Genomic DNA, 15,041 nt, shown 5'->3' with positions numbered 1-15,041 from the left:
AGTATATCCTCAATGAATGACAACTTTTTTCTTTAATTGATTAGGCAGTAATCTTTTTCACATGCATTCTGCCTTGCTAGACCCTGATCTTCTTGCTATTATCTGGAAAATAACCTGAGCCTACTAAAGTATTTCCAAAAAAATCATTTCATCCTCTCCCGTGAGTTTTTATTAACGTAACTAAATGCATCATCACAGCTGCCTACATATTGGCCCCCAAAGGATCCTAAGGAAACCTTCTTTATAAACTTCACCAGAAGCATTGAAGACAAAATCATATGAGGTTGATGCATGTGTGCTTTTACTCTCCTGGTTGCGGCTTTGTCACATCAGGATCATTAGCATAATTTCTTGCAATAGTGTGTCAAGAGACTCCCTGATAGGGTTAAAGCTCCTTAGCATTGTATGGGAAAGGACATCCCAGCACCATCTGCCAGGCCTGCAATTCTATTAAACTGTCAGCATGATAAATGACAAAGAGAAAGCATTAGAACAGGGGAAAATCTACTGCGAAGCACTGTGGTCATAAAACAAGAAGGACCAAAAAGGATTTAGGGCAAGTACACAAACCATTCTTTATAATAAAATTTTCACTTGCAAGGAGGGAACAAAGAGACTGAACTATAACTTCTGGGTCCATCAATAAGACCGTGGGTCACCCCTCAGCCCTGATCTGCAATCACAGAACAATGATGCACGCTCCAGCAGTTCCATCTCTGCTTCCCACCAGGTCTCCTGGGGATCACTGAAACACACCTTGCCCATTCTGTGTGAGGAGATGGTATTTAGATAGCTAGTTACTCTGTGCATTCCCTTGGCTTACAAAAATAAATAAATAAACATCTCTGAAACGGAAAATAATTTGGCTACTTCTCTTCAATTACAAATTATCTCAAGAGAGCAGTCACCCAGTGCATTGCTGCCCTGCTTCTAAATTTAGCCCCCACCAAAGACGTTTTCTGTAAACAGAGCATAGGCAATCAGTTTCTGAATATTTGGGTTTTTCTAATGAGTCTCATTTAGAGTCGCCAGGTAATGATGCCAATATTAAAAGCAATATCGACTCTATAGATGTTAAGAGACGACTATTGAAGTGCTAACAGATTAAAATGGCTTGGAATATACCTTCTCCAGGTAGCAAAGGAACTAGTGGCAGCAAAATCATGAATAATCTTCATGCATATGACATTTCCAGAAGCATCTTCGGAGACAGGTTTTTCTAAAGAGAAACTTTATAAACACTGAATAACATTTAGCATTTATATCTTCTTGTGTTTTCCTGACATTTGAACCAAAACTAGTAAAACAAGATTGGTGATGGCAGAGTAAAAATTCAATTATCTCAATAACAAAACTAAGCATACCAGATTCCTAATAATGTTGCTTCTTCTGCATTTTCTGTGTATATGCTGTGTCACCACATCAAAATGCTTAAATGCAGCAAGTTAAACATTATTCATTGCATGCCTTAGGTTTATGACATATAGTGGTTTTCCTTCTGGGCTTAAGACACATGGGATTGGGGTATTTTATTGCCTTGGAAATGAAAAGTTAACTACATTAACTAGTTGGATATGTGGGTGCTTCAATCAGATCATTAAACACAAACCTTAATGGGTTTCTCGGGCAAAACCAAAAGAAAACAGACACAGGAAACAGACCCGTGAAAACATCTCCTGTCTCTTCTAATATATAGGAATATGATGCAATTATTCATTTCAAATGAGGCAACAAGCACTTAAAATATCTGGCAGTTGTTCCACTACTCAATTTGTGCATCAACATTTGCATTATATTAAAGGAAAGAGAAATGAAGTCAGCAAACTGAGTAAGAGCCCTGCTGTTTTTTGCTAACTTATTTAATACGGAAATAAATATTCAGTTATTGGATACATTTCCTTCATGTTGTCTTATTGATTTGGTTAATATTTGTTATAAGTTTTCTTAATAGGTTTTCTAGGAATATCTTTCAATATTTCTACAAATCAGAATTCAAGGTTTAAAACTACTTTGAGAAAGGATTGGAGGACTCCAGAAGAACAGGCCCATGGATCCTGGGTGAATTTTGTTTTGATTTTGCAAATAGCCATCAAAGCGCTTCTCTACTACTCTGAAGCTCCCAAGCGCACACAAAAGTCTATGGCAATTCGTGGGTGCGCAGCCCTTGAAAGGATGAGAGAACACTGTGAAGTATAAGAAACAGTGGGCTATGATCTGGTGTGGGTCACAGCACTAACATTCACCAGCTATTGGATTTGCAGAAATTGTGGTTCCAGTTACTTTTTTCTAGCTGACCACCTTCTATGGCCAGGTACTACAATAAGCACTTCATACTTGCTATCTCAATGCACTGAAAAATCTCTATGGCCAGCATTATTTCCCATTTTTCAGACAAAAAAAATCAGAGAGGTGGTAACTTGCTCCAAGTCCCACAATGAGGAAGTAGCAGGTCTAAACCTGAGTGCTGAACTGGCTCATGACCACCGCACTCACTGATCCACGCATTTCACTTTTAAAATTGCGCAATAGCACTTTCCATGCTTATGTAACAAGGCTGCTAGGAGAAACCAATAGTAAACATATAATATGTAAAACATTTAGGGAAACAAAAAATGCTACACAAATGAACAGGTTTTGTATAATTCTCTGAAATCTTGGGTCTTCAAACTACACAACATCCTTCTGAAACTGGATTGAGTAAAGAGAATGCATTGGTTCATGTAATTGGTAAGTCCAAGGCAAGCAGGTCTAAACTTGGGGGCTCACACAATGCTGTCAGGATTTTCTCTTGGCTCCCCTTTCTTCTGCTTTGGCTGCATCATAATGCAGGCTCTTCTTTGTGGTGGCAAAATACTCAACCTATCCTCAGGGCGGGAAAAAAAGGGATGCTTTTCTGGGTGCTACAGCAAGTATTCCAGGATTACCTCTCATTATGTCACATGTCCATTCCTCAACCAATCACTGGTGTCAGGGGATGGAGTTATATGATGATTGATTTAGGTCTGAGTCATGTGCTCACCTCAAGAGCCTAGTGTCCTCAGCTTCCCACATACCAGGTGGACTGAGGGGAAGAGTGAGGTGGGGTGAGGTGGGGTGAGGTGAGGTGAGGTGGGGTGAGGTGGGGTGGGTGGGGTGAGATGGGATGTGGGTCCTCCAAGGAAAGGAGCTCTCTTACCAGAAGAAGAGGCCACACAGAGAAACACCACTAAAATATTTTAATAATAAACACTAAGCTTCATATTTGTAAGACGAATGCTTAGTAAATATTAGCTAACTAATTTATGTAGGCTGCTCCAGAGTTAGACAGTTCTTTCGTATGCAATATATTAGTCTATTCTCATTATATCCTTACCAAGTACAAATCACCATTTTAAAGGTAAGCAAACTGAGTCTTGGCATAATTAAGAGATTTACCCAAATCTACCTAGATAAGAGGCCAAGCCAGAACCTGAACCTCTTCTGATCCCAATTCAGTACTATGAAAAGCTGGTGAGTAGGTTTAATACTGTGGATTTTGATTGAATGTGCCTTGGAAGCAAATTTGCCTTAAAGAAGGCATTACTAAGCACAAACTTTTAGATAACAATACCTTTCTACCCGATACTTTGGGGAAATAGTAAACTGTCCTTTGACTATGGACATTTGCAACAAAACATGCCTTTCTAATACTTCTTTATTTCATTGTACATTTCTGGAGGCAATGTAAATTGTCGGTCCAGTGTTTTGGGAAGGTAAGTTGGTGATAAAATAACGAAAGCTATAAAAATGTCCATATTCTTTGACTTAAAATTCTACTCCTAGGAATGTATCCTATGAAAATGATTAAAATAAATGTAGAAAAATTTATATGTGTAAAAACATTCATAGCACCACTAATCACAACATTGCCACTTTAGAACTCAAAGAGATAATATATGTAAAGTGCTTAAGAGATGCCTCCTAATCAATTAACATAGGCTGCAATAATTCCCTCCTTTTTCATGAAAGCTAATGAGCCTTCACATTTGTGTTTCATCTACATGGAAGGTTCTTCCCCCAGAGCTACCTTTGACTCACTCCTTCCTTTCCTTCAGCTCTCTGCCTAAATGTGACCCCACCAGAGAGGACTTCCAATCCACCCTCTCTAGATAGCACATCCTCACTGTCTTTTTTCTATCTCCTTACTGTGCTTTATTTTCTTTAGCACTATTTCTACCTCATATGTGTTATATTTATTTGGTTTTCGTTATTGTCTTTCTCATCCCCATGAAAAGGTCAGCTCCATGAGGACAGGGACTGCAGTTAGTTCACTGCAATGTGTCCAACACCTAGAACTATATCTGGAACACTGTTAAATAAGTATTTTTTCTGTCTTTATTCTTATTCTTCAACCTTTGGCTTCTACATTTCTTCACTTACCAAACATTTTTATTTTGCCAACTCCTTTTTTGTCAGAAACAGGGCGCTGCCAGAGGCAAGATGGATCAGTCTGGAGAAAGCTCTGACAAGCAGATCCAGAAGGTCTGCTGGTAGGTCAAAGGGCCAAGATCTAAACACAATAAGCACAAGCCGGAGTTGATATTCTTGGGAAGGACATGTGAGAAGTCTTATGATGAATCCAGGTCACAAATCAGGTCACAAAAAAAAGATGGGGGATCTAGGACCTAGGATATCTATCAAATCAGGTATCAGTCAGGCCATCAATGAAGATGGGCAGTCGACCTCAGAGAAGCACAGTAGAGTATATTTTCAGAGGTCTTCCCGTAAGAAAAGTAACGTCTGGAAAAAATTTTCAGCCATTGGGCCATATAAGATGCCAGAGAAGAATTTTATTATTGAGAAACTTGGATCCAAGCAGAGATTCCAGTTACTGTATCTCAGTTAGGGGTCAAGGCTTGCCCTAGAAAGAAGCAAACTCCCAGTTACCCCCAAGGAAAGCAACTCCAGTAGCCCAAGCTCATCTCTTCAAAAGAAGAGCTGCAGGTGCTAGTGGTAAAGCAATCTGAAACCAAGTAGGGAAAGTAGGCACAGAACAAGTAGTATAAATATGCAGGGATGTGGTGGCTTTGTAATACAGTGACTTAGCTGGATTGAACTACGTATCTCAGAATTTCCATCCAGCTAAGTTTCCAGTTTGGAAAGGTCAAACAATACACTTCATGTAAGATGTGGAGGGTGGAAGTGGAGCTGCAGCCGTTTTTATTTTGTATGCTCAGAAGGTGGAGGCAAGCATTTTTGTAGCTCACACATGTTGCTGCTTATCGGCTGGCTCATTTCATTAATGTGAGGCAGTGACCAGGCCTATCACTTACCCTTCCAAAAGGTAACTGGGGTAATTCCACCTTGCCCTGGATCCTCCTACATCTTCTCTCACTTCTGGGTCCGGTATGTGTTGAGCTTTACAACAGAAGATACCAGCTTCTCCTGCAAGACATCAAAGTAGGAGACAGTGAAAAGTGACATAGGTTCCTGCTTTTGCTCATGGCTTCCAGTTGTTCCTTGATCTCTCCACTTTTTGTCCATCTTCCTTTCCCAAATGCCTGCCTGCAGACTTCAGGATCCACATCAGAAATGAGATGACAACCTTACAGAGACTATTTTACCAGCTCTCACATTGTATATGGTGAAATCCTCATTTTAAAAATCATATATATATAAAGTATGGAGATTTTATATATATATATATATAAAATGGAGATATTGGTTTTATAAAAATAGGCTAATAAAGTTTGAAATATATATACATATCCTGGTGGTTCTATTTCTCTAATTGAACCCCGATTGATACAAAGTGGATCTGTGTGAAGGACTGAGCTTGTTTGCCAAAGTCTAATATTGGGTAACAACAACAACAACAAAAACATTAAAAGTGTGCACATCATGAAAACCAAATATAGTTTAATTAATGTCCAGTTTAAATCTCCAATAGACAAGGTCTATAGACAAAAGTCTAAAGTGCAATAACAGAAAACCCTGACAAGAAATATAATTATGTAGAAACTTCTCAAATTACTCACTCTGAATAAAATAAATGCCTATCGGTAATGCTGGAGATCTATCCTACAGGGTTGTTTAAAACTAATTCTCACCAACCTTCTTTTAACCCAGCAATAGATTTTCCTGAGTGTAACATCAATTTCAATAAATCTTTTGTTTCTGCCATATCCATGAATTTTACAAGTTCTATTCTTAAACAACTTACTTAACTGGTTGGAAAATCGAAAAAATATTCTTGCAAAGAAAAAAAAGTGCTGCCTTCACAGCTCAAGTTATTAGTTCGAGAAAGTAGAATAACTCAATTTTTGAAAAGTCACTATAAATATTTAGTAGTTTTATATTCTGGTGCAACTCTGTATCAATCTATCACGCTGATAAATTCATTAAAAATTTAAGCCTGGAATTTGGGGTCTGCACAAGTTCTAAATTATTCATCTACCATAAATCTACCAGTATCTCTGGAAGATGTATCTGTTGGTGATAAAGTTTCAATAATGTGCATTTGTAGTAATAGGAAAAACGGTAATGACATGTCTCTCTATGTTCTGAATCAGAGAAAATACTAAATCTATTGAGAAAGAGTTTGTTTTCATAATTAAAATCTGAACAGTGTTGCTATATCCGTAAAGGAAGGCAGACACTATTTTCAGATTTCTCTTGATTAAATGTACTATTCAAAACAATCTCACAGACTCCGTTCTATGCTTAAGATATTTTCACTCACACAAAAGCAAGACAGTGAATGAAAAATAAATTTAATAGCAAAGCAAAGTTGAACTGAATTCAAATTGTTGTTAACTTCATGTACATCTGGCCAGAAGACCTATGGGAGAAACATTGAGGTGAGGGTTTCTACCTTTGTTGTTGGACCACTTTGCCTTTTTTTAAGATGACATTTATTAAACGTTGTATCAGAATCTGGGATTTTTTTTTTTTACATATATCATCTTTAATCCACAGCTCTCATAAGTGGATATCATCATTCTCCCGCATTTCCAGCTTGGAAAATGAAGACACTAAGGTTCAGAGAGGTTAAACAACTTATTCCAAGGTCATGAAGCTGAAAAGTGATGGTGCTGGGATCTGATCCGAGTCTATCACCAAAGCCTGTGCTCTTAGTTACTTCCTCCTGCAGCCTTAACTTTACAAAAAAGTAAACATAGAAAGACCATAAGGAAAGGCTATTTTGTGTCTTTGAGACATGGTTCTTGTATTATTCATCTAATGCTGTGGAACAAACGATTCCCCAAAATTAGTGGTTTATAACAATAAGAATTATTCATTATCTCATAACTCCATATGTGTGGTTCAAGAATTTGGCAGTGGCTTGCCTGAATGGTTCTATCTTGAGTCTCTCATGAAGCTAGATGTCCACAGGGCCTTCAGCCATCTGAATCCTTAATTGGAGCTAGAAGATCTACTTCCAAGGTGTCTCACCTAGACAAGGTGCTATCAAGGTGCTGCTGACTTTAGTTTCTCTACATGTGGGCTTTTCCATAGTACTACTTTAGTGTCCTCACAGCTTGATGACTGGCTTCCTCCAGAGCTAGCAATCCATGAAATCAGGGGAGAAGCTACAGTGTCTTTTATGCAATGTCTAGCTCAGAAGCCATCCCCTATGAGCATTCTGTGGGTTCACCGAAGGAGATGACTACACAGGGGCATGAATACTTGGAGGTAAGTATCCCTGGGGCCACCTTGGGGGCTCAGCACCTTGGTCTTCTTGCTAGTCCTCTGGCAGTTAGCAGATGACATTCTCCTGGTGACAGTGTGTCAATTGCCTCTCTGGTCGTGCAGGGTTAGAAAGTCAGGAAATTACTTCAAAACTGCTGAACCTCAGTGTCTTTAGCTGGTGGTTGCATGCCAGCAGCTGAAAGTACTGGTAAAAGTCCTAGTAAGCCAGGACTTTTTTAATCTGTATGGGGTTTATTCGTGACCCTTTTCAGGAGTATTCACCTTTTAGAACTGAGTGCAGAGAAATTAATTAATTGTAATGATATTGTTTCTGATGAAAGCTTTAAAGGGGATTGAAACAAATAGAAGGGGAGATAAAGGTCACTGAAGACAACCTCATAGTTGCTTAAGAACTACTTCTAGTAAATGAATGGAAGTGTCACTATTTACTCCTAAGTGTGTCTGGTAGCATAAGTTTGTGGTCCCAATCAATAGATGGGCGTCTGCTATTAAACATTTTCAATTGCCCTGTTAGATCTCTAAAATGGCTACTACCAGCCAGCCTTATCCTTTCCCTGACTTCCTGTGCTCCTTCCATCCTCCTCATTTGCCAAAGTTCACCACAGGAAGTGAAGCGCAGCTAAGTGGTCCCATGCCCCTTCCTAAATCCATGGAAAGACTACTTTAGGTGCAGTCAACCTCCCCTAGGAACTTCACTGAAAATCACCTCTCAGATGCCTTCAGGGCTCAAAGGAAATGAAAAAGCATTTTCCATTTCCTAAGATCTGGGGACTACTAAATAGGTAGTCTGTTTCACTAAGATCTGAGGACTACTAAACAGGTTAAAATTTCATTTAGGCTTATCTTCAGGGTCATTGGAATGCTTTTTGCAATGCCATTTTCTTCTTACAAATACTTTCTGTACTTCTGTCTTACCCATTTCTCCATCTGGTCATAAATTTTGTTGACTGAATTCCAGGCAGGTATTAAAGCACCTGTCCAATATTCATTTGTCTCCGTCTTAAGGATACTACCACTTCCTGTTTCCCTCCCCTCAAACCCAACCCATAGCACCCAGGCTGACAACCATGATCTCTGCTTCTCCAGCTTAAATGGTAAGAGTACTGGGCTCTGATGCGATCAGCTCCAGGACGTGGGTCTAGCTGGCCAAGGTGCTCAGGGGCAGATAAACTAAAACTCTTGTAGAGTGATTCGAACTACCCCAGCCCGATTTGCAAAACCAAAATCCTCTTCTTCATGAATAGTGACTGGAAAAGATCTAGCAAAAGCATTTCATGAGCACTGAAGTCAAAGAATATGGGTCAGGGTAGCTTCCTTCCACTAGGTAGTCACCATCTTACATTAGCACTAATAAGTTCTATTCTCCTTATTTGAGGGTTGGACATTTGAAGTCCAACTTCCCTTGGACATTGCTAAGCCATCAATGTTCATTTATCTATTTATTCAACACATATTTATGAGAACCTGTCTGAGCAAGGCACTGTGTTAGGGCTACTGTGGAAACAGTCCTAAGTGCTAAAAAAGAAACAAGCATGACTAGGACATGGTATTTTATTTTATTTTACTTTATTTTACTTTATTTTATTTTATTATTTTATTTATTTTATTTTGTTTTGTTTTTTTTTAAAACCCTTGTGAGCATTTAATGAACTTCCCTCCATGTGGTTTCAAGCTATCAGGACACAGGCCCCCGCAACATCCTTAATCTTCTCCTCAGCTCTTCTGGCCTTCACAATGACAGGCTGCTTTGGGAGCTTTCCCTTCCCCAGAACTTTGTAGTAGCCCTGTCGCACCACATCAATGATAGGAGCAGCTCCTGTCTTGTTTTTGGCAGCATTTACCAGCGTCTGCTCACTGACCAAAGTCCACAGTTTATCAAGGTTGACAGTTGAGCAGAAGCTCTGGTTCCTCTTTAAGTGGTTATGCCTCATACCAACTTTCCCAAAGTAACCTGGGTGATATTTGTCAAAGCTGATGCTGGGGTGATGCGTGCCACCAGCATTACCTCGGCCTCCCAGATGCTTCTGGTGCTTGCCCATGGGGTCGTGGCCGTGGCTCACGTGGCCCCTAAGTTTCCGAGTCTTCTTCAGTCTAGATGGCATGTCTGCGGCCAAGACAAAAGAGAGGACATGGCCTTTTAAAAACATTTATTTTAGCAAAAGCAAAAGGGTAAGAAATAAGCATATCCTTTTCCAAACTTGTAATCAGCTAGAGTAAAGTTATAGAATAGGAAGGGGCTGGTAGAGCTGCCAGCAGTAGATTGGGACCTGATCTACAACTTGCTGCTGATCCTTCTACAACTGTCCATGCCATGCTTTGTCAAAGCTCCTGAAGGTTTGGCTTGGGTCTTACGGTGCAGATTAAATAGTACCAGGATCTAGCCCACCTCAAGGACAGTTTTGGAAATGGTGCTTGCCGGGCTGGAGAGAAACCATTAGGTGGGGGTTAAGTATGTTAATACTATGGTTCTCAACCACACTAAGTTAGCATAGTGCAACAGAGACTGGTAGCTAACTCCCAAAATTTATTTTCCCTCTTTCGTAGTATGAATTTGTTGCTGGGAGGTGACTGTCAAACCATAGATTTATTTTCTCAGTGCACCTTACAGCCAGGTGTGACCACATGACTAGTTCTCACCTATGGAATGTAAGTAGAAATTATATGTGTCATTTTCAGAATTTTTCATTAGCCGCAAGCAGAAGACAGAGGATCCACAAGTAAGAAGGAACCTGGTGTCTGAATTAGCATAAGTCAGAAAGCTCCATGCTGAATGGGATTATACACATCAGACTGTTATATGATGGAGAAATAAATTTTTCTTGTGTTAAGCCACTAAAAAGTTTGAGGTTTATTTATTATAGCAGCTAGTTTTACCCTAACTAATATATAGAGAGAGAACTAAACTTTTGGAATACGGGACATTAATCTACTCCCTATACTCTGCCTATAAAAAAAAAAGCATGTGGTTGTTTTCTAATTCGCAACACTAAAAAAGGATTTTAACAAGTAGTTAACACATGGCAGGGTAAGCGTGAACAACTTCAGTGTCTCGGAGTAAATAGTCTACTCTCTGTTTCCCTGGTCCCATCGTTCTTGAGTTTTGTAAGTGGGGAGTGGTCAGGAAGCAGGGAAGAAAAAGCTGGGTCCTTCTGCAGTCTAATCTGAGGAACAGGCTTTAGATTCCACAGGTGGGCCAGTAACTAAGGCCCCTAGATCAAGGAGCTTTCAATTGTAGAGTGTGGGAGTGAGGAAGGGTGGTCAGAGAGCATTGCCAAATACACCAGGCAGAGTGAGGTGACAGCCTAGATGTCCCATCAGAGCCAATGAGTACTACACAGGGAAGATGTCACGGCCCTTTGGAGGACACAGAAGGCTGAGGAGAGGAAGGCACTGAAGATTTATTCTGAGGACAGAGAATGATTTTGACAAGGGCTTTCACGTGGGAAAACGCCCAGTGAGAAAATGATGGTTATTTTGCAAATAATCATTCTCTGCCTCTGTAAACCACTCCACCAACTTTCGGATTGTTTTCACAAGCCTTACCTCTTCTCATGTTTGCTCACGCCCTGGGAGGTGAGCCTCCCTGTTCAGCTTGCCATGTAAAATCTGTGATATAAGAATAATGCTTGCACATTGCTTATCTTTTGATTAAAAACTCACATTCCTTATTCTATAAAATGTATGTCTTCAAAAAACCAATTATATTTATCTAACCTTGTTAGCTAATTGAATTACTGTAGGATCACTCTACATTTGCCTTTGGTTATAAATTCTTCTGACTTTGTATTTCCTGAATCAGATATAAAACACTAATGAACACATATTAAAATCAGACCAATAACTTCACATGGGATTAGAAGCATTTGGAAGACTCTGTCCAATTAATCTAGTCACCATTTCCCCTCCTCAAGGAACGGCCTTGGCTCTTAGGTCATGTACTAACAACTGCAAAATTGGATCGATAGAAATGAATAGAGCAATGTATTATAATCAGGACTCTAACCCTTATGGGACACCTTCTAGTCCAACGGGCTTGAGCCTTTGAAGTATCCCATCAGCATTAAGAAGCTTGAGGGGGGGAAAAAAAAACAGTAGTTAAGGTCTCTGAAAGCATTTTTTTACAACAAACATATAGATTACTAAGCTCTTTTTTATAGCAACATAAACAATGATATTACAGATATAAAACTCCCTTCCCACTAAAAGGAAAAAAAAATTAAAGATGATTTAATTTTCATGTGTTCTCCTAATATTTTAGGCATGGACCATCTTCATAGCATATTTTGTACTTTTTTCATTTTTTCAGTTGTTACAATGTTTATTTCAGATTATTCATGTGTTGAACCAGGAATTCATGCTACTACTTTCCACTTCCAAACCCAAGGTGAGCATCATTAATCAATCATAGAACTCTGTCTTGATGAACCTGGAAACGGTCTCAGAATCCTTCTCAACACAGCTTCCCCAGGCAACTACTAATAACTGATGGTGAGGTGAAATCAATCTGCCATCTCTGCCTAAGCCTTAGAGCAGCTTCGAGTCTCCCACAGTGAAGGAGCCACACAGTCTACACAAGAGCCTTTATCACTTCACAATGTATACAAATATCAAATCATTATGTTGTACACCTGAAACTAACATAATGTTACATGCCAATGATATCTCAATTTTTTAAATAAGAGCCTGAAAGAGAAGCTTACCTTTGGGTGCATTCTGGGTTCTCTTTGTCCCTCCCCTCCCTGCCCTGAGTTTCTGCTGGATGAGTGAAAGGACAGTGACACATAAGGTCAGATCCACTGTCCTGAGCAACCTAGTCAACCCTCTGGACTGGTGGCTTGGACCTGGGCAGCGGGGATTTTGACACTGGCTAATTTGTGACCTGGGAAATGTCTCCGGCTTTGATTTCCACATTTATAAAATGCAGCATTAAGGTGTGTGAACTGTCAGGGCCCTAATTCCTCTAACTGATTCTGAGTTCTGGGGTTAGTGAAAATCCAGGGAGATGAACTATGTTACCTAATATTTCAAGAAAATGAAAGCCGGAGACTTCAATGAAGTGAATTCAGTGGAAATACTAACATTTAAGTGCCTACAATGCGGCTTGACGCTCTATGTGTTTTATAATCTCTCACTCCATCCCCGTGAGGTATGTAGTTGTTGTTATATCTATTTTTCAGATGAGAAAACGGGCTCAGAGGAGTTGAGCTAACTTGCCCAAGATCATACATCTAATAAGGAAGAGATTTAGATTTTAAATATTTTTTAGCATTAAAGTCTACTCCTTCCAATATATTGTTTCAAAATCCTTTTGAAACATTCTAGAAATTGATTTAAGATTACGAGAACGTATGAGATTAAATCATATGAAATTGATAAGTCAATATTTTTTTCCACGAAACGTGGCAGTTTCAAAAGTTTAACCTAATAGTTTACTCACATGTGATCCTTGCACATACACTGGCTGTTCTTGAGTTGATTTACTTTGTTCACTCTCTTCCCTTTAACCACCCAGAGAGACAGGGGAGATGGTCCCTGCTGGTCTCTAAGTCCTGGAACATAGTAAGCTTTGTGGGACATTCAGAAGTATCTCTGGCTCTTGAAAATGCAGAAACTCTACCCATCAACAACTTAAAGTAACCACAGAATTGCTCGAACACCTGTCTCAACTTACTTGAAATCCGGAAGGAGATCCAAATACGTAATCCCAGCCAACCACAGTGCTTTCCCATTCCACATCCACTCCAAAGCCTCCCTCTGGACACTTTAATCTTCCTGTCCTCTCTCCCCTGCTCCCCATTCCTTCATTTGGTGGATTGATTTAGCTTTTCTGGAGGCAAGAAAGGCTCATCCCTCTTTAGCTGGGGGGAAAAGAGGGCAACCGAGCTCTTAATTGGAGGAGTCTTGCTGGAGAGCCAGAAGGAGGTAGGTTGTTTGAATATTCCCACGTTAGTCATTTCTGCCCTAGAACTCAGATCTCAGATTGGTTTGCTTTTTGTTTTTCCCATATGTTCTCCTTAGCCTGTGCTAAGTCCCAAAGAATAAAAGTCTTCTTGAATAATGACTTGTTGTTGGTGTGTTTTTGGTACTCACTCTGTATCTTCCCTATTTTGGACGACTGGCAAACTTGAAAGACAAAGACTGGGCAAAAACGGATTCTCCTGGGAAATGAGAAGGAAGGAGGAAAATAGACAAGAGTGTCCTGGAATAAATAGAATAGAGAAACATTTTCTTAACTAGAAAGTTCTGAGCCAAATTTGAAGGAATTTATTTTCTTTTTAATAAAAATGGTAGGTAGGATAACATTTATTCATGTTTTGTCAAGGGGATAATTTGTGTCACTTTGTAGACTGCATAGATGTGCTCGAGCTGGCTTGCTGTTACACTTCTCACATCTAATTAAGACAACACTGAAAATCCCCTCTAGCTTAGATGTTAAACAAGGTCCGCAATTCACATCCGTGAAGTGCTCGCCCTCGGCACAGCCACCTCTCCCCGCTCAGGTATTTCACAGCCTCGATCATCTGCCACTTCCCCGGGCCTTCCGTTAGCATTTGCCCATTTACAGAGTTTTCTCTCTTTTCTATCTACGGACAGTATGGAATATGCAGATCTGGTTTGTACCTGGCCATCACCATGGAATATGCAGATCTGGTTTGTACCTGACCATCATCATTTTCTCGTTCAGTGAGCCTGGACAAATTCTTTAATCTCTCTGCATGTCAGTTCCCATATGTGTGATGCTGAATGGTTCTCACCACCTTGCAGAATGGTCGAGAGCATTTAGTAATGCTACTAATGCCCCGCCTGTCACACAGCAGATAAGCCAGACGCTCCCCGCCCCGCCCCACCTTTTTGTTGTTGTTCTTGTTGTTGTTTGTCATTTTTACTAACAAACCAGAAAGCCCTTGTGTAGGACCTGTGTCACTAACTGTTTCATACCCTCAGCACCTCTCCCAGTGTTTAGCATGTGACCTATAAATGCTTGCTGTGGCAATGCTCTGGCTGTCGACTGTTAGAATAGTTCCAGCTGATTTTTTAGAAAGGAATTTTGATGCTTACTTTCACTAAGGAAATTTACAAGCAGACACCACATGCAACTTTTTCCCCCATCACTTACACAATCATAAAAACACACAGTCTTTTCCGCTTTCAGCCGCTACTAGTGAAACTTAACATACATTTAATAAGGGGGGAAACAGCTTTCCCAAGATTAAGCCAGTGATGAAAAAGCATCCTGAGGCTAGAAAGCAAGTTGGAAAACAAAGTCTGTGTGAGGAAATAGCTGTATGGATGTACATCTGCCACTGTTACACTCTGGTCTTGCAGACCAAAAGTAAGGGGTAGGGAAATCCCTAATAAACCGAATGACT

The 15,041-nt window shown here is 39.9% G+C and overlaps 1 protein-coding gene across 1 annotated transcript; it reads right to left on the bottom strand.

Annotated features, from left to right (window-relative positions):
* Nucleotides 1-9,220: 9,220 nt before the first annotated feature.
* Nucleotides 9,221-9,803, bottom strand: LOC105308952 (60S ribosomal protein L27a-like). Its single transcript, XM_011385034.2, has one exon. The coding sequence runs from the start codon at nt 9,771-9,773 to the stop codon at nt 9,339-9,341; it is 435 nt and encodes a 144-aa protein (XP_011383336.1). The 5' UTR covers nt 9,774-9,803; the 3' UTR covers nt 9,221-9,338.
* Nucleotides 9,804-15,041: the final 5,238 nt, after the last annotated feature.

The sequence above is a fragment of the Pteropus vampyrus genome, unplaced genomic scaffold (assembly GCF_000151845.1).
Source record: "Pteropus vampyrus isolate Shadow unplaced genomic scaffold, Pvam_2.0 Scaffold15, whole genome shotgun sequence".
Lineage (NCBI taxonomy): Eukaryota > Metazoa > Chordata > Mammalia > Chiroptera > Pteropodidae > Pteropus > Pteropus vampyrus.
Note: the sequence above shows the minus strand (reverse complement) of the source record. Positions and strands in the feature narration are given on the sequence as shown.

Coding starts and splice junctions, on each gene's coding strand:
- LOC105308952 (XM_011385034.2), bottom strand. CDS start 9,773: ATGCCATCTAGACTGAAGAAGACTCGGAAACTTAGGGGCCACGTGAGC.